The sequence below is a fragment of the Meriones unguiculatus genome, chromosome X (genome assembly GCF_030254825.1).
Source record: "Meriones unguiculatus strain TT.TT164.6M chromosome X, Bangor_MerUng_6.1, whole genome shotgun sequence".
Classification (NCBI taxonomy): Eukaryota; Metazoa; Chordata; class Mammalia; order Rodentia; family Muridae; genus Meriones; species Meriones unguiculatus.
The window spans coordinates 57,096,417-57,116,733 of NC_083369.1; the positions used below are offsets into that span (position 1 = coordinate 57,096,417).

Here is a 20,317-nt window from a genome sequence, read left to right on the forward strand (position 1 = left end):
CCCCATTTCTATCATTTCTATGTTATGTTTTCCTGTTTTTTAAAAACTCAGCTTCCTTGCTGAATTTTCCCTTCATGTTACTGCTTTCTTGCATAGGTCTTGGATTAGAGTCATGTATGTATTTGTAGCCTCTTTGAGGTCACTGATCATCTTTCCTAGTAAACTTTTGTAATCTTTATGTAATATCTACTCATTTCCTTTATCTTTTAATTCAGTAACTGAGGAGCTGCGCTCTTTTGGATGAGTCATGTTGCCTTGCTTTTTGTGTGTGTGTTTTCTGTGATTAGATTTGCACATCTGCTCATTAATTTGCACATGTCTCATTAATTTTACTCAGAGATATTTTGGTTGAGCAGCCTCTTTGAAGGATTCAGTTCCCTAGGACAACTCAGAGTGAAGGGTTCAGTTCCCTAGAACAGCTCAGAGAGGAGAAAACAAAGTGATTGTGGAGGGAGATTCTGCTTCCCTTCCCCTCATCAGAGAGCCACATGGCCGAAGCTTGTTCAGTTTAGAGTACTCTAGTTGGTGCAATCCTTATTATTTTCTCTGTGCTTTCCAGGTTTACTATCACTCACTGCCTTCATGCATTCCCAAAGCGCTTCTTCTCCTCTCTTTTAAATAGGCCATTTTTAGCTATTCTGACTGTTCTTCACCTGGTTACATGCAACCAGTTTCATGTTGTCTTAGTTAGGGTTTTATTGCTGTGAAGAGACACCATGACCACAAATCTTAGAAAGGAAAACATTTAATTGGGGCTGGTTTGCAGTTTCAGAGGAGGTTTAGTCCATTATCATCATGGCAGGAAGCATGGCAGCATGAAGACAGGCATGGTGCTGCAGAAAGCACCGAGAGCACTACATCTTGATCCACAGGCAGCAGGAAGAGAAGTGACCTGAGTTTCTGAGACCACAAAGCCTGTGCTTTACATTGACAAACTTCCTCCAACAAAGCCACACCCAAGTATTCTAACACTCGAATCTGTGAGGGCCACTCCTATTCAGACAACACATGTCCTTTAGATCACCTAGAACTTACAAATACTTATTTTTCAAAGACAAATCTGTTAGTAATGGCTATTTTGGGGTTGTGGTTACATGGTAGCCTATTTTCAGTTCCAGCCTACAATTTATTTTCACATTTTCCAATTTTCTGTTAAAGAACTCAGTGATAGAGCCTAGCATTTGAAAGGCCCTGGGCCCTGCCCCCAGCACTGCAAGTAACTAACTAAATAAATAATTTTCAATGAAAAAGTTTTTAAGGGCTACAAATGTAGTTCTGCAGTATAGAGCTGACCAAGTATGCACAAGTCCCTGGATTCAATTGCTAGCACCACAGGAATAAAAACTGAATTTTAAAGAAATGAATTACTTGTGAATTCAATAAAAATAAAAACATTTTGCACTGGAACTCACTATGTAGGTAAGGCTAGCCTTGAACTCTTCAGAGATCTACCTGCCTCTGCCTCCTGAGTTCTGGGATTAAAGGTTATAACACCATACCCAGTTCAATACATTATATATATTTCATCTTATCTTTTCTTGTAGATGTGTTGGGAATCCTATTTTTAGCCATCCTTTCAGAAATATCTTTGTGGATAGAAAGCTGTAGTTGTGTAATTGCCAGGATTTTTTTCCTATTTATTTATTTATTTATTTATTTTTATTACAGTTTATTTACTTTGTATCCCAGCTGTAGTCCCCTTCCTTGTCCCCTCCCAATCTCACCCTCTCTCCCTTATCTCCTCCCATGCCCCTCTCCAAGTCTACTGATAGGGTAGGACCTCCTCCACTTCCATCTGACCCTAGCCTATCAAGTCTCATCAGGACTGGCTGCATTATCTTCCTCTGTGGCCTGGTAAGGCTGCACCACACAGAGGGAGGTAATCAAAGAGCCAGCCATTGAGTTCATGTCAGAGACAGCCCCTGTCAGGAATTTTTAACTCTGACAAAGTGACCTTTATACTAAAAACTTCAGAATTCGTAGTTGCACTCCATTTTGGGACCATAGACCCTTGAAGAAGAGAGAAGGATATTTGACCTACAAAGTCTACAGATGTCTAAATATGTTAAGTGTTTTTCTCATTCTGTAAATTTTAAAAGTACAGCTACTATTGTGGGTGTGAAGTGGGTGAAGTGAGACTTTTGTTTCATCCTAGGAAGGGACCTTTATATATAAAATGTTGTGAACTGGTGGAAGAGAGTCCAAAAATGGTCACTGTTTAATCATCACCACCAGGAATCAAAGATTATTTCTTCTTCTCCTTTGGAGGAGGGTTTATTTTAGCCACACATTAAAAGAGATCCCCTTTATCATTTGCAAGTATCATCTTTGCTGTTTATCTCCATGTTGTATTCATTTATTAAGCCATCATTTGGTTCATGCATCTGATTTTTTTGCTCATATATCTTCATTTCAAAGCTCATCAATCCCGATATGTGAAGCTGAATGTCCTGGGCATAGCTGATTATGTAACATTGCCCTTGCCCCTTATCACACCAAATGTGTTCTTTTTCCTCTTGCTGTTGGCAATGTAACCTACTTGCTCCAAAATTAGAAATTTTGACTCCTTTACCTTCCTTACCTTTCACATCTAATTGGCCACCAAGTCCCAAACATTTTACCTCTTCGATGTATCTCAAAGCTTGTCATCTGCTCATGAATCCCACCTACCTATTTTTTATATACTAGCTTCTCAGCATGTTCTTCCCCTGGGAGAATCATCACACAAGGCAAGCAGAGGAAAATCTGGCCATGTCACTTTTCTGCTTAAAATCTTCAGTGCCCCCTTGTTGTCTATAAGATAAAAGCTAGAATCTTTTGTTTGGGATATGGCCCAATCTGATGCCTATCTTGGTTTTTGCTCACACTACACATTTTTTTTTTTAATTTGTGGTTTGGAAAATTCTTTTTTATCTTTTCTACCTAATACAATCCCAATTCTATTTCATGATTCATCTAAAGGATGAATTTAGGAAATTTTCTTAACATGGCCAGGAAGAATTCACCTTGTCCTCATCTCTTTCTTTCCTCTATCTCATCACTATTTTTAATATTAATGCACATAACAATTTATGGTCTTCCTTCTCCCTGTTTGTTTTCTCTGTACATGAACTCCTTGGAGCAGGCACTGTATCTTTTCCCTCTTTGTGTCTTCTAAACTCTAGCTATACTAAACTCATTATTACCTGAATATGCTTTGCCTTTTTGTTACATCAGCCTTAAATAGGTGGGTCAACAATTAATTCCTTTCTCCCTAGCTCTCATTTTCTACCTAGACAAACTACTGTACCTTCAGTGCTTATCTCAAATGTATTATCTTTGAAGTGTGTGTGTGTGTGTGTGTGCGCGCGCGTGCATGTGTGCGTTCACTCGCAAGCATGTGGGAACACTGAGCATATGCTTGAGTGCATGAATTTCTATGGAAGCCAAAGGTCAATATCAGGAACCCCCTCTTTTGGATACAGGGTCTTTCATTGGCCTGGAGTTCACCAAGTACACAAGGCTAGTTAGCTGGAGAGCCCCAAGGATCTGCCTGTCTCCTCCTCCCCAGTGTTTATAAGTACATGCTATCATGCGCAACGTTTATTTATTTATTTTTAATTGTGTGTTCTGGGGATCAAATTAAAGTCCTCATGCTTATGTAGCAAGCACTTAACTGACTGATTTATCTCCTCAGGCTCTCAAATGCAGTCTCTCTGAATCTGGGTAGTCATGGGTATGTTTTTTGCTCCCCTAACCTAGTCTAGCCATAATTATAGCATTTGACATGTGAGTGTTTTATTTTAATTATTAGCTTACCTAGGTGCCTCTCCAACCTGTCTCATAGTAATTCATCTTTGTGACTTTAGCACAAAACATAATAGGTAACAATAAATACTTCCTTGGCTAATAATTAATCTTTGATGGCGCACAGTAGCCTATTATTGTAGGTCAGTTATCTATAGATATTTATCTGCATGGCTAGCTGATCCATGCAGCATTAGGAGGCACTAACTTCATTGGCTTTTTCTTTCTTTTTTTTAAGTTAAATTTTTATTTTTTATATTAATTACAATTTATTCACTTTGTATTCCAGCTGTAGCCCCTCCCTCTTTCCCTCCCAATCCTATCATCCCTCCCTCATCCTCTCCCCTGCCCTTCTCCAAGTCCACTGATAGGGGAGGTCCTCCTCCGCTTCCATCTGACCTTAGCTTATCAGGTCTCATCAGGACTGACTACATTGTCCTCTGTGGCCTGGCAAGGCTGCTACCCCACGGGAGGGGGGGGGTGTCGAAGAGCCAGCCACTGAGTTCATGTCAGAGACAGTCTCTGTTCCCCTTACTAGGGAACCCACTTGGACACTGAGCTGCCATGGGCTATATCTGAGCAGGGGTTGTAGGTTATATCCATGAATGGTCCTTGGTTAGAATATTAGTCTCACAAAAGATCCCTGTGCCTAGATATTTTGGTTTTGTTACTCTCCTTGTGGAGCTCCTATCCTCTCCAGGTCTTACTAACTCCCTCTTCTTTTATAAGATTCCCTGCACTCTGCCCAAAGTTTGGTTAAGAGTCTCAACATCTGCTTTGATACACTGCTGGGTAGAGTCTTTCAAAGGCCCTCAGTGGTAGGCTCCTATCCTGTTTCTGGGTTTTTCCTTCTTCCAATGTCCACCCCATTTGTCTTCCTGAGTGAGGACTGATAATCTTACCCAGGGTCCTCCTTCTTGCTTAGCTTCTTTAGGTGTACAGGTTTTAGTATGTTTATCCTACATTATATGTCTAATATCTACTTATAAGTGAGTATATACTGTGTGTGTCTTTCTGCTTCTGGGATACCTCACTCAGTATGATCCTTTATAGATCCCACTATTTGCCTGAAAAGTTCATGATGCCCTTGTTTTTAACTGCTGAGTAGTATTCCATTGTGTAAATGTACCACAATTTCTGTATCCATTCCTCAGTTGAGGAACATCTGGGTTGTTTCCAGGTTCTGGCTACTACGAATAAAGCTGCTATGACCATGATTGAACAAATAAATGTCCTTGTTGTGTACTTGAACATTTTTTGGATATATGCCTAGGAGTGGTATAGCTGGATCTTGAAGAAGCGCTATTCCTAATTGTCTGAGAAAGCACCAGATTCATTTCCAAAGTGTCATTGGTTTTTTCCTAGTCTTATCTCTAAAGCTCTCTGTATTACTCTTTCAGGTGCTTGATGCTCCACAGTTGGTCTGCTGCTAGTCTTCACCCTCCATGAGCCTTGGTTCTGATGCAACCTTTGGTCATGCAGGGATGCCCTTACACCCTCCCACGATGTCATGAGTGGCGTGCTGCTGACAGGTTTCATCACAGCAGCAGCTTCCGAAACACCTGCCCCCAGCCTCAGGTAAGTGCCCGTTACTAAAAGAAAGGGCTGTGGAAAGACTAGATGTGTGTGAACATATATGTTAACTGTCCTTCCTAAGGTGCAAAGAAACTTGTGTATGTATGAAAACCCTTATTCAGCACAGATTCTCCTGCAGCCCATCCCTTATCAGCCACTACATAGTTAATGGGGGATATACAGCAAAGAAAGATGTCAGCCTAGGCAATCCAAAGGCCCATTATGACCAATGGGAACCAATCCCATGTTAACCTTCTGAGGGTTATAGGCCTGGGAAGGTCCCAAAAGAACATGATTCTTCAAGGCATGGACTCAGGCAAGGTGAGATTTTTTCCTGGCCTTGGTTTCTGGGTAGTGTACTTTATATTCTTCTGTTCTCTCTCTCTCTCTCTCTCTCTCTCTCTATATATATATATATATATATATATATATATATATATATATATAGACTCCTTTGAGCTCTGTGGATGGGACATGAGCAGCAAAAATCTTAGCCACAAAAACCAGAGAGAGCAACTGATAGGAAAGGGAAAGAAAATAATTACTCTTCATGAGTTGGCCATGAAACGTCCTTGGCCCTCTTCAGAGGGGAAAATGAGAGGAGACCAGGGCTCTAGAGAGCCATGTGGGACCTGGATGGGGGTTTGGAAACTAAGAAGAAAGAGTGCTGAAAGAGAGAAAGGCTAACACGGTGCCACTGATGTGTGTTCTTTCCCAGAGCACAGCCAGGACAGCTTGGTCACGACTGGGTTACAAAGGGCTGTTTCCACCTCTGGGGCATTCCCCATCCAAAGGACTTTGTGACCCTGGCGTTAGCTCAATTATTCTAACACAAGTAATGCCTGTAGCTCGAAGCCCCTCCCCACTCTGGCTTGTCACCGCCTGCCATCCTCCAGCCATCCAAGTTGGCTTCACTCAAGGCCTCTCTAAAGGGTCAAGCAGCTGTTGCAGCTATTCCTGTAGGTGGACCTCAGCATGGAAACAATGTAGAACTGTGGAAAGCCTACAAGACTGTGGGAGATAAATAAGGATGGGAACAGAATTCTTTTTGGTATAAACATAGTGTTTTCAGAAAGTGCTAATGGGTGGGGGCTGAGCTCAGGAATGTTAACCTTTTTTTCAGGCAAGTCTAGTGAAGAGGGAAACTGGTGGTCATTTCCAGTAGAGGATCTGGCCCTCAGTCAGTGGCCTAATGTAAACGGCTTCTCTCAATCCTACCAAGTATAGCACAAGCTGGGACAGGAGTGACTCCATCTCTGGTTCTTTGCATGGAGCTGCTATATTTCAATGTCCTCTTTTCCTCCATTATAGAGGCCCAAAGGGATGCCCAGAGTCCATCACTCTGTCCTTAGAGTACAGAAGTCTACTAGCCATAGCTCTCTCTACACCTCTCAAAAGCAGGAAAAAGCACTCCCTTGTTTTCATGGTGGCCTCCAGTGAATCTTCTGGCTTCTGACTCATGGAAGACAATCAAATACAGAGGGATTCAGCTACCCCAGCTTCCCAATGCAACATTGTATGACCCTATGTGCCACACTGGCTCCTTACTGCCTCTGAGGAAGTTCACTTAGTTGAGAGCAAGGCTTATTTCCCAACCTCATCTCCTACCAGGCCTTTAAAAAATTGCCTTCATGACTTTATTGCTGAAGTTGTCTTATCTTTTTTGTCCGCTTCAGAGCAGGGCTGGGCCTGGAGGCAGTGAGTGCTTTGTGTCTTTGCAACAGAAAGAAAGGGCTGTGTTTCTTCCCCAGAAAGGGAAAATTAATCAGCAGGAGCTACCCTCTCCACAACCCTGCTCAGCACCATGGAATGCCCAGTCCCACTCCTGACATCCTTGCCAGCATGGGAGCTAGCCGGAATTCCCCACAACAAAGCTCTGATTTACTGGGTAGGCTCTGACATAGCCACCCCCTCCAGATTCCTGGTGGGTCAGTAAACAAACAGGGTAGCAGCCCTCCACCTCCTGGCCTGTCTCAGCTCTTCCTGGCTCCCTGAGTGAGCTTGCTCAGAGCTCCTCAGGGATCTGCAGTATCCAGATTCCTGCTGAGGGAAAATCATGGAACTCCCTGGCCCTGCCATGGACTCCTCAGGCAGCACAGGTAGGGTCAGCACACAGTCTGCAGGGGACAGAGAGGGGTGCTGAGTTCTTAGCTTGTTTTCTAAAACTTGGTAGCTCCCTTCCTTTCCTCTCATGTTGCTGTGGTGAGCTGTGGTTTTTACTGGATGGTTAGTATCCTAATTTCCCAGAGACTCTTGTAAGAAGTATGATTTTAAGATGAAAAAGAGAACTGAGGAGTCCCAGCCCCTAGGAGGGCCAGCTAGCTAGGCAAGAAGCAGGTGGACCTGCAGACAGGTAGGGTGGATCAGCTCAAGATGAGATTCCTTCCTCCAACTTCCCTCCTTCTACTGCCCCTTGCCTGGGTATCCCCAACACTGTGCTCCTAATAGGTGATTTGACAACTAGACTCTTGACCCAGGAGGGCTGTTACTGGGCCTTACCAGTGCCAGGACAGCGACAGTAAGTAGAGTATGGGGCTGAGAACCCAAGCTACAGTTTGGCAAACTTCAAGACTGGACGTTTTGGCTGCTGACATTGGTCAGAGTAACCTTTGTAGTGCAAAATTCAGAACATTCCTTTAAGCTCTATCTCAGACTATGTTTACCTTCCTGGCTAGTGTCCTTTATGAAGATTTCCAGGCTTCTTGACTGTGGTTTAAAGTATGGGTTAAAACTGGGGGGAGGTGACCTCAAAGGCCTAGATCCATTTGGAAAATAGGATATAGGGAACTGGTCACTTCCTTTGAATATCTGCTTCTTCTCTGAATCTTTGTGGGGCAGCTCCTCAGCTGTATTTTCTAAAGCTTAGGTGGTAGTATGAGCCCCTGTGGATTGAGTCTCAGTTTGAAAGCTGTGGTTGTTCATGTTTGGGCAAATCCCAGTAGCTTCCTATTGAGTGCAGGATCCCATTTGCACAGTCATCCTGGCAAGATTTCGAACTGGAGGGAAATAATGATAGCACGTCTATGTCTCACTCCTCTCCCAAGAGAAGACCTTTCAATGAGTGAGACACTAGATACCTTCTGCAGCTCACTCCCTTGAACACACTCCTGCAGGAAAGGATTTTCTGACCCTGGGATCAGCTTTTCTCTCTTCTTCACGCATATCCCACACTTAGCTTGGTAAGTAGGATGTGAGTGAAGAAGATGAGAGAAAGGCTGTTGTGGGAAAACTTAGCTATAGTAAGGCATGGAAAAACTCCAGGGACCACAGAATATTTGTGTTTCTGTCCAGGTTAGAGCTGCGGTCACCATCCCTGCACCTCCTTGGGATGGTGCCAGGGATCCCTGCCTAAGTCCAAAGCTCTTGAACAGGTCTGTTGGAGCCATTGGCCCCCTGGAACCATCAGCCATGAATCTGTGTTGGAATGAAATAAAAAAGAAGTCTCAGAACCTCCGGTAAGGACTAACCACTAGAAACAGTTACTTTAGAAATTAGTTGGGACAGTATCGGGCTCCTTTTGTTGTTGTGATTTGTGTCCTCTCTCCCCCATCAGTCTCACTATCTACTACTCTCCACTTTGATTTTGTTTTGTTCTGTTGAGTGCAAGCTGGCCTTGCACCTTGGAATCATCTTTCCTTTACCTCTCCCGTGCTAAGCTTACCACCATACCTGGCTTCGTTGGTTCACTTTTTAAGAAAAAGAAATAAGTGGAGTCATAAATAATACCTCTCCTCCACACTTCATAGTGTTGTCATAAACATTCAAATAACATGTGAAAATGCTTTCTAAACTTAAATGTGTTGATGTATAAATATAAATGAAGTGATTGTTCCCTCTTCCCCTTCCTCTTCCTCCTCACAACTGCCAAACCTTGGAAGGTTTCACCTGTATACCCCCATCCCTGTATTGTAATTTGTTTTATTTATTTATTTAGACACAAGGTCTCATGTATCCCAGATTACCCTTAAAGTCATTATGTAGCTGAGAACCTAGAACTTCTCATCTTCCCGTGTCCACCTCGTGAGTCCTCAGATTACAGACATAAAACACCATGTTTATGTGGTCATGGAAATCAAACTTCTTGCTAGGCAAGTACTCTACCAACAGAGTACCATATCTCCAGCCCACTTGCATATTTTTTATGTCCTCCATTCCCATCTGTGGGTTGTTAGCAGGTAGGTGCAACTCAGTAAGGGCCTAAAGGCTATTTCTATATGTTGTTTTCTTTCTGTCCTTCTGTGTGCCTCATTTAAAAAAAAAACAAAAACAAAAAACCTCTCTATTTCCTACTATTAAAGCTCCAAAACAAGGCTTTGGGAGGGGGTGTCTGTGATGAGGTGAGGCAGTGTAGAAAAGCTGAAAGAAAGCAGATTGTAGAGACAGATAAGCCTGGTTTCAAATCCTAGCTCCATGTCTAGCAATTAAGTCTGTGCTTATGAACATCTTTGGATGAGAGTCATGCCCACTCCATAAGATTGCTGTAAGAATTAGTTGACATGATGATTTAGAAAAAGTTTTTTTTTTCCAGATATAGGGAAGCAGTGGAAAAAGATAGTTGTTAGTTCCAACTAGGAGGAACAGGCTTATAGCTGCACCAAGCCTTGATTTACCAGCCTCCACTTTCTACCATTACACCTTAGTAAACAGACATATGACTTTGGAATAGAAATTTTTCCTCTGTAGTCACAACCTGTAGCCAATGCTTCTGTTATCATTTGAGTCCCTTTGGGCTGCTGAGATTTGTGTGCATCTTTGCCCATGCCCATATTTAACTCTCCACCCTACCCCTCCCACCAACTGTATTCTCTCATGCACAGGGCATCCTGTGTGGCTGAACAGATTGATGTGATCGCAATTCTGCCCAGGCAAGACAGGAGCCAGATGGCTGTCACCACTAAATCCCCTTGCTCAGTTTCTTACCCTCCTTGGCCTGATGCTAGCATGCAGCTGAAGTGACTAAGATCCACAAAGTGATGTTTTAAACCATTTTAATGGAAGATAGCTTCCAACCACTGTTTTTAGTGCTTTACACCATCTGGTAGGACCTTGGGAATATTCATCAGTAGATACAAGAAAGAGGGACTCCTGGGCCTCCCACCACTTAAGCTAGAGCAGTTTCTTTGAATCCGTTTTGTATATGAAAGCTCCATATAAGCATGGAATGTTAGGAAAAATAGATTTTGCTTCTTAAAAAGATGACTGAGTCACTGTTCTTATGGTCACACACAGTGCTCGCCTAGAGGCCTTCTCAGACCATAGTGGAAAACTCCAGCTCCCACTCCAAGAGATTATTGACTGGCTGAGCCAAAAGGATGAGGAGTTGTCAGCTCAGCTTCCCTTGCAAGGGGATGTGGCCCTGGTACAACAGGAGAAGGAGACGCATGTGGTAGGTCAAACTCCTAGAGGTATGATGAGCAGCCTTGCAGCAGGAAATAGCCTTTCACAGTATCCTGACAGACAGGGCCTCAGTTCTGCTTAGACACCTAAAGCAGCAAGCAATGGATGGTATGCATGCCTAGCCTGGGGCTTGCGCTCCACAGACTTGAGTCAAGGCTTGTCATCCAATTAAAAACCCTACCTTGAGCTCTGCCCTGCAGACTATCAAAGCAGATGCTGAGACTTATGGTCAACCTTTGGGCAGAGTGCAGGGAATCTTATGAAAGAAGTGGGGAACAATAAGGTCTGGAGAGGACAGGAACTCCACAAAGAGAGCAACAGAACCAAAAAATCTGAGCACAGAGGTTTTTCCTAAGACTGATACTCCAACCAAGGACCATGCATGGAGATAACCTAGAACCCCTGTACAGATGTAGCCCATGGCAGTTCAGTGTCCAAGTGGGTTCCATAGTAATAGGAACAGGGACTGTCTCTGACATGAACTGATTGGCCTGCTCTTTAATCACCTCCCCCTGAGGGGGGAGCAGCCTTGCCAGGCCACAGAAGAGGACAATGCAGCCACTCCTGATGAGACCTAATAGGCTAGAATCAGAAGGAAGGAAAAGAAGACCTCCCCTATCAGTGGACTTGGGGAGGGGCATGCATGCAGAGGGTGGAGGAAGGGAGGGATTGGGACAGGAGGAGGGAGGGAACCACAGGGGGGATACAAAGTGAATAAAGTGTAATTAATAAAGAAAAAAAATCCCTGCCTTGATTTAGAAAGAGAATGTGGACAAATGAACATAATATGATGTTTAAAATGCAAAATATGAAACTATGGATTTCAATTACATAAAAATATATATAGATGTGTGCATATATACACTAATGTCATAGGAGGGAAGTACACCAAAACATTAAGTGTTTAACTCTAGGCAATAAAACTGTAATTCTCTTTAATTTTGTACTTTATCGTTTTCTGAACTTTTAAATATTTCAGTTACATCATCTCTATAATCAGGATATGACAAATATCTCTTTGATTTTTGTTGTTCTTTTGTTTGTTTTGTTTTTGAAACAAGTTTTTACTGCATAAACCTGGCTAGCTTCAGAGGCTGGCCTCAAGCTAATTGTAAAACTCAGGCTTTTTTGTAAAACTAATTGTAAAACTCAGTTTCACACTGAGTCTTCTGGAAAAATAAGGTCTACTCTGTATTTCTCCTCTTCTGTGGCATAGCCAGACATACTAAATAGAATTTCCAGCATTACTTTCTGCCTATAGGGAGGACTGATAAATTTTTTTTCTGGTTAATCCTAAGATACCTAGTAATGCCATTGGACCAAGTAACCTTGAGAAGAAAGGTTGTTGACCATGAGATAAAACTGAAGTGATTGAAGGGCTAACTTGATTGCTAACATTTACAGGCCTTTATGGAAGAAGTCAAGTCCAAGGGCCCCTATATCTACTCTGTGCTGGAATCTGCTCAGGCTTTCCTGTCCCAGCACCCATTTGAGGAATTAGAGGAACCTCATTCTGAGAGCAAAGGTACGTGGCCTTCCTGTCCTCCTCCACTTCTTGAGCTCAATGTACTACTAAGCAAACACCTTTGTGCCTTTCACAGGCCCCTTTTCTCAGCTGCTACATAGAAAGGTGTTTTTTTCCTGTCTGTCTAGAGTTGGACAGGGTCAAGAGTCACAGTTGTAAGGAAAAGGAAGGAGCCTGAAGCAGGGCTCACTAGCATGTGTCTCTTCAAAGTGTCATATGTGGCCTTGTAATGAGATATTTGAAAGAGACAGAGACAGAGACAGACAGACAGACAGACAGAGACAGAAGAAAAGAAAGACCTCAAGTGAATTGAAACAACTCAGGGAATGAGAGGAGTGTGTCCTTGGAACATTGTTTGCCACCTGGGTTGTCACACAAGGCTGTACTTATTATCCATGTGATCTTTACCTTTGTTTTCACATTTGCTTGTAAAGATACTAATGAATAACGGTCTCACAAATTGAAAACATTAGAAAAAAATCTGCTTTATTTCAACAGAGAGGGACATTGGCAATGCTGGTATCCCCCAGCAGATGAAAAAAAAATCTTAAAACCTAGGAAGTTGGGTAGTGACCTTTGAGATGAAAATTGATTGCTTGTCAATACTGAGCCTAGTGCCTTCTGGACCTGCCATCATAGGGAGGGCCATTTTCTGTTTAGATTCCAAGAAACTGCCAATGTGTCAACCATGGAAATTAAGTCTGAGTGGTAGTCTAGCAAACCCTTCCAGAAAGAATCCTCAGCCCTGACACATGAAGTGAATAGACCAAAAAGAAGCTTTCATTAGTGAAGTCCTTTGTAGATTCCATTCACAGTCTCTGTTTATTTCTGGTCTCTAAGTTGGCCAGTTAGTACATAAATTGCTCCTCAATGGGCCCCAAATAGGGCAAACTCCAGAGAGAGAAAGGCAAATTCCATGTAGCTTAGGACTATAGACTCTGAATCATCTCTCAACAGTAAGTCTGAAGGACAAAGAGAAAACCTTACCCTCTGCTGCTGGTGCATGCAGACAGACAGACTGATTGACAGGGAAAAGTCAATATCAGATCTCTCCTGGTCAATTCATTATCCATTTAGCCATCCATCTATCTATCTGTCTGTCTATCTATCTATCTATCTATCTATCTATCTATCTATCTATCTATCCATTCATTTAAAAAGGACCACTGGTCAACCTCCTCTCTTCTGGTGTTAAAACAGAGAAAAGTGACCAACTGGTTGATCTTGTCTGTGTGTGAGAGAAAGAGAGAGAGAGAGAGGACAACTGGTTGGCCTCTTGTATATGATGGTGTATGGGTATGTATGTGTATATATAAAAATGAGGATTTTAGTAAACATCAGACACTAGTGTCTAAATCATTTTCCAGTGTATATGGATAGCACTAGATGATTCACTTAACTATATCTCTTAAAATTCTTTATTCACTATTTACCTTACCACTTAAAAATGAGAAAACCTGAATGTAAAAGTGTGTGTGTGAAATTAAAATGGTCTTATGTAACAGTAGATTCATGAACCAACACATGGTAAAATTTGCATAGAACTAAATGTGCGTGTGTGTACATGCACAAAAATGAACACTAGTTTTACTAGGTAAAACTAGGGAACTCTGAACAAAACTGACAGATTATATCAATGCCAAAATCCTGGTTGTGATATGATATTGTCTGTTTACAAGACATTACCATTTCAAGAAAGAATGCAGGAAGTAACAATATTATTGCTTATAACCAGGAGCTAAACTATAATAATCTTAGATAAGCAGCTTAATTTAAAAAAAAAAAATCTCTGAATGTGGTGCCAGTGAGATGGTTCAGCTGGTAAGTGTTCTTGGCCCAGAGCCTGACAACATGAGTTAAATTCCTGGGACCCACTTTGTAGAAAGAGAAAACACACACACACACACACACACACACACACACACACACACACACTTGCACTCACACATGCACAGACACAAAGTATGCATATACTTAAATACATAAATAAATGTAATAAAATTTGAAATCCCAGAATGTGTAAAAGAAGCTCAAACAGAAATACATATGTTAATATGAAGATACATATACAAGCAAGCACACACTGCTGTCCCAAACCCCACATTTACAGGCAAGCATGTGCGTTTTATAAAAGGATGGGTTTACCTTTGTTTTTCTCTGGGTTGCATCTGCTAAGGTTAGCTTGACTTGGCTTCCTGATTGTACTACAGATACCTCCCCGAGACAGCGAATTCAGAATCTTAGCCGCTTTGTGTGGAAGCAGGCAACGGTGGCCAGTGAACTGTGGGAGAAACTGACAGCCCGCTGTGTGGATCAGCATCGACATATTGAGCATACTCTGGAGCATCTATTGGAGATCCAAGGGGCAATGGAGGAACTAAGCACCACTTTGACCCAAGCAGAGGGAGTCCGAGCCACTTGGGAGCCCATTGGGGATCTCTTCATAGATTCCCTCCCAGAGCATATCCAAGCCATCAAGGTATGTAGGGCTCCTTCCCTGACAATAATTCTCACTGAGACCTGATTTCCTTTCACAGTGCCAATTTTCCTTCTGCTGAGACTAAATTGTTTTTCTGGGCCTCAGTTGAGCCTCTTTTAATTATGATCTAGATCGGGGGCTAGTTTGTCTATATTCCTACTGCTTACTCTTTCCCTGCTTTTCTAAAATGAATAAAAGTAAAGGATAAGACTAGTGATCACTCATATTTTAGTCTATTGTACAAATGGCCAAGTAGCTAGGTGTTGTTGAAACTAAACCTCTACATGGAAATGGAAGATTTAAAGTGGATTGAGTAATGTGTCCTCTTCTCTACTTTCTATCTGCTGTGGAACTTGGGTTCTGATTTTCTAGCTATTCAAAGAAGAATTTTCTCCTGTGAAAGATGGAGTGAAGTTAGTGAATGATCTGGCCCACCAACTTGCCATTTCTGATGTACACTTGTCAATGGAGAATTCAAGGGCTCTGGAACAGATCAACATCAGATGGAAACAGCTCCAGGTAGAGGACCATCCTGAAATGAGCTCTGAGGAGGCATCTTGGTATGGCCAAGCTTGTGGAGTTGCGGGAAAGGGTAGTATATGCAAGCCAAAAGGATATCATAGGTTTGGAAATGAAACCTCCACAGGAAAAGAATGATAGAGAATTAGGGGTCAGAGAATAAGCTTCTCAACCTGTAAGCTGCAGGAAATAGCTGAACTGGAAGAATGAGAGGTACTTGTCTAGATTTAGGCACACTGATTAGACTGGAGAGAAGAATTACTATGGCTTGGAACTAAGAAGGCTTATCTGATTCTTGTCAGTGCTAGAGGAAGTCAGGAGTTGGGTGACTATCGATGGGATTGGAACAGGAGAAAGAACAGCCTATGAGGGAGCTCATAAAGATTCCTGAAGGCAAGTGCAGATTCCACACTAAATGGCTAGAAGTTAACCACTGTTCTTTCCTTAGGTGTCGGTCGGTGAGAGGCTTAAACAGCTCCAGGATGCCCATCGGGACTTTGGGCCTGGGTCACAGCACTTCCTCTCCAGTACGTGAGTCAAGCTAGACTGCATATAGCAGAACCTCAGCCATTTTCCAAGAAAATCTCGTGTTGTCTGCAGGGAGTCAGGTGGGAGCCCAGGGTGTCTTGGCATTCAAGAAGCAATAAGAAAAACAGCTGTGTGGTGTGGAGGTTCAGTCTCTCAATCGGAGAGTGCTGGGTCAGAGACACTGTGCCTCAACCTAAAAGCTGTGCAAATTTGAAAACACTGGTGTAACCTGTTTGAACCTCACCTTTCCAATCTGAAAGAGGTGGATTTCCTAGTTTTTTATTTTTTAAAAAATTAAATATGCATATTTATGCAACAGTATTAATTGTGAGCCAGGTACTTTTCTGGGCACTGGAGCCATAGTGGTGGAAAAAATAGAGAGGAATCTTTAGATTTGGACAACTCATATTCTAGTGGAGGAAACAGATCATAATTAAAAGTAGACACATATATTCAGGAAAATTGTAATGAGTGAACAGACAAGCCAGTTAGCCTGATCCTCTCCTGTTAAGATCTCAATGATATAGGCAGAGGATTGAAAGAGTTCCTTCTAGTAAAGATTTAGGCAGTACTAACCCCCCCCCCCCCCCGCGCCCCACAGATCTGAGAAAGTTGGCCTTCTAGGGGAAAGACTTTGAACCTTGTGAGAAAATTATATTTCATAGCCACAGGAACAGTCCAGCCACCTGCAGCTGAATAGGTAAAATGACAGTCTGCTTAGGCAAATATTAGGGTTATGAAGTAGTCCTGTTCATATTCTAGCCCATTTCTGGTTCAATAGGCCATTACTGACCACCTTTCCCCTTCTCTCGCATCAAGGAGCAATGTATGTTTCTTGTAAGTGCTACTGCCTGGGATCTGTTGACAGTTGGAAGTGAATGTTATTTCTGTTTGTGTTTAGCCACCTTGAGGAAGGGCAGAGCATAAAAATGGCCAAGATGTACTAGATAGGTGGCCTAGTAGTTAAGAACACTTGTTGCTCTTGCAGAGGACAGAGGTTCAATTACCAGTCCCCACATGGCAACTCCCAACCATCTCTAAGTCCAGTTCCAGGGGATCTAATGTCCTCTTTTGACCTCTACAAGCACCAAGCACACATGTGATGCACATGCATACATGCAAACAAAACATATACAAATAAAATGAATTAATCTAATTAAGAAACTTCAGAATGGCCAGGATGCTTGAAGAATATTATTAGTGGCCAGCCTTCTTTCTCTTCTTTTTTAACAGCTTCTGTCCAGGTTCCCTGGGAAAGAGCCATTTCTCCCAATAAAGTTCCCTACTACATCAAGTGAGTGATCATCAGAATCAGAAGGCAGTCAGTCACCTGCCTAGCCCCTTCATCACATGTCTTTTCTGCTTCCTAACTCTGCCACTTCCTGTGTGTTGAGATTCCCATGCTTAGTCCATTTCTTCCTCCAACTTGCTGGAAGTGTTTAAGATTCTGCCTGTGTGTGTGTGTGTGTGTGTGTGTGTGTGTGTGTGTGTGTGTGATGAACTCTGGTGTGTCAGGATTTTCAGGGTTTATCTTTGCATTGTGCAGATTTTTGCAACCCACCTTTCACTGACTGATGGGTGTGTGTGCCTGCACAGGGTGCTGGGAATGTGATATTGGTGCTATTGATGCTTTTGTTTGTAGCCACCAGGCTCAGACTACATGCTGGGACCATCCCAAGATGACTGAGTTATACCAAACCTTAGGTGAGAACACAAGTTTCCTATATGGAATGGGATTCTATACCATTATCTTTGTTCTATACTCCATCAATGTATGAGTGGATGAACACTGTGTGTCATATGCACAATATGGAATAATACTTTTTTAGTCTTAAAACGGTACCATTTAGACAATGTGGATAAACCCAAAGAATGTTAGGGTAACTAAAATAAGGCTAAAAAGAAGATCAAACACTGCATGGTTCCACTTATATAAGAAATTTAAAATCATCAGACTTAAGGAATCCGATAGTAGAATGCTGTATGTTAGAGGGTAGGGGAGGAGGAAACAGGGAGGTAATGGTCACAGGCCACAGTTTCAGTTATGCAACAAGAACAGGTCCTAAAGATCTGCTATATGACAAGTGCTAATAGTACTCTTTTTAATGTGTCAAATTCTACTAAGAGAATAATCTTATATTAGGTGTTCTTACCAGCAACATACCATACTACTAATAGTAATAATGATAAATAAGAAGATGGGAAGAAACTTTGGTAGCAATGGATAGCTTTATAATACAGGTTTTTTTGACATATACTTATCACCAAACTTATCAAGCTATATATATTAAATACATGCTTCCTAACTGTCACTTCACATACAGCTTTTTGCTGTGTCCATTGTACTTCAATAATGTATCTTCATTTACATCTTCCTCAATAGTGTATTCTCCATTCTCCCTGGAAAATTTTAACATTATTAGGGAGCTATGCTTGAAGACATGAAGTCTAATCTCATTTGAAAGGCAGTCTCTGGGTTGCAGTGAGGGAGACTTTTATGCCTTATCTTTGCCTACTAGGAAAAATACAGCATATTTCTAGAGTTAGAACACTTTCCCTGCTGTAGGGGATACCACTGGATATAGCCTTTCTTTACCTATTCTGTTGCTGATAGGCACATGGGTCTCTAGTTTAGAGGGAATATGTGCAACGTTGCTAAGGAATTCTTGTATGCGGATTTAGGTACATGTGTGCAAGGGTTTTTCCAGGGCATACTTTTACTATGTAGGTCATAATATTATTTCAGCATGTCATAATCTTTTCACAAACTGAAAGAGACTAGGAGCTATTGGTGGGCACTTAGTAAGGATCAAATTTGATATTAATTTTATGTTTTTATTTGTATTAATATAGTAAAGAATTGCTGTCTGAACTGTGTGTATACTGGGTCATGATATAAAATTCATGTCTTAATGTGTCAAAAATGTTTGCATAATACTTTTATGGAATATATAGCTGCCTTGATGGCAGAGTGTATGTGTTCCACTTTACTGGGTAATACCACGTTGTTTCCCTGGTGGAAACAGTGCACACTTCCATTAACAATCCTCATTCATGCATATCCTTTTTAATGCTTGTTCTACTTTACATTTCTCAGATCTAAGTGAGTCTCTTTTGTTCTTTGCAGCTGATCTGAACAACATTAAGTTCTCTGCTTATCGCACTGCCATGAAGCTCCGCAGAGTTCAGAAGGCCCTGCGCCGTATGTCTTCAGTTGTTCTTTCCCGTGGCTTTCACCCTCCTCCTCCTAGTCCTCACCTGTCTGCTTCTTCCCACCTGCATCCCACCATGGCCAGAGCCATTGTTTGTTTGAATGGGAACACTACAAATGCAGGGGCATCTTGGCTGTGAAAACTTAATCTTTTCACTTACCCCAAGGCCTCCTGGTTCTTTCCCCTTTTGCCAGCTTGGGCAATCAAGAAACTGCTTTTCAGGAGGTAGTATCAGCTTCAAGGTTTCACATGGGGTTACTAGATAGAGCAACAGAACTGTTAAAGCAAGTGCCTGTGGTTGGCCATCAGCATGCTGCAGATATATTCTTGTCTCTTTTGGCCTTGCTCAGGAGTACTGTTCATTTAAACTTCCTGCCCCAGGGGTCTAGCTAGGCTGACTCAGCATCACAGGTAATTAAAATGTCTTCCTAATGTATGTTACATTCACCCAGCCATGCATGAACCTTTGTGACCAGGACTAAGCTTCCTAGAACAGGGCTCATGAACAAATCTGTTTTCAGTTGAAACTGATACTGGGCTGATATTTGGCTCAGTGATAGAGTGCCTAGTGCTAGTAAGGCCCAGGGATCAGCCCTCTGCCCAAGTTATTTTAAGAGACAAAAGAAACCTTTGCAAACAAAGATGCTAAATGAGATATGATCCCTTAGGAGTCAGTATAGCATAGGAGGTATGTTTATTCACATCTCACTGTTTTCTCAAAACTGATGTGAAAGAACTTATGTATATAAGACATGATACATGTTAACTCTGGCAACCTTTTGCTACCTTGCTTTTCCATGGGATGGGAGTCATAATAAAGGACAAGGTTATGGCATACTTGTAAATGGTTGGTCTGAAGTTAGTACCAGATTTGGTGATACAATGGCCTTGCCTCATCAGCCTCATCATCCCTGGGCTTCTTCTTTGGGCTGTATTTTCCTTTTCTTCTCTCCTTTCCAGTAGATCTGGTAACTTTGACTACAGCTCTGGAGATCTTCAATGAGCATGACCTGCAGGCCAGTGAACATGTGATGGACGTGGTGGAGGTCATTCACTGCTTGACTGCCTTGTATGAACGACTGGAGGAGGAAAGAGGCATCCTTGTCAATGTGCCACTATGTGTAGACATGAGCCTCAACTGGCTCCTCAATGTTTTTGATAGGTAAAAGCTTTCAGTCCTGGAAACCTCCCACATCAGTCTAATGGGGCATCTCAAACTGGCCATGTTGGGAAGAGCTAGCTCTCATGGTATACTTGGATCAGCTTAGGGCATGGCTGGCCAGTGCACTGCTGGGG

General features: G+C 42.2%; 1 protein-coding gene across 3 annotated transcripts in view; it reads left to right on the plus strand.

Moving 5' to 3' along the window:
* The window catches only part of Drp2 (dystrophin related protein 2), a 47,936-nt gene that overhangs the window by 11,326 nt on the left and 16,293 nt on the right, over window positions 1-20,317 (plus strand). Inside the window, exons 2-12 of one of the 3 annotated variants that reach the window (XM_060375705.1) lie at window positions 5,187-5,364; window positions 8,653-8,816; window positions 10,591-10,747; window positions 12,163-12,283; window positions 14,494-14,762; window positions 15,135-15,281; window positions 15,730-15,808; window positions 17,043-17,103; window positions 17,452-17,513; window positions 18,937-19,011; window positions 19,982-20,183. In XM_060375705.1, coding sequence (XP_060231688.1) covers window positions 5,248-5,364; window positions 8,653-8,816; window positions 10,591-10,747; window positions 12,163-12,283; window positions 14,494-14,762; window positions 15,135-15,281; window positions 15,730-15,808; window positions 17,043-17,103; window positions 17,452-17,513; window positions 18,937-19,011; window positions 19,982-20,183 — 1,454 coding nt within the window. In that variant the 5' untranslated portion in view covers window positions 5,187-5,247. Of the gene's footprint in view, window positions 1-5,186; window positions 5,365-8,652; window positions 8,817-10,590; window positions 10,748-12,162; window positions 12,284-14,493; window positions 14,763-15,134; window positions 15,282-15,729; window positions 15,809-17,042; window positions 17,104-17,451; window positions 17,514-18,936; window positions 19,012-19,981; window positions 20,184-20,317 lie in introns of those variants that run through there. The other 2 variants (XM_060375706.1, XM_060375707.1) reach the window with 2 other exon arrangements.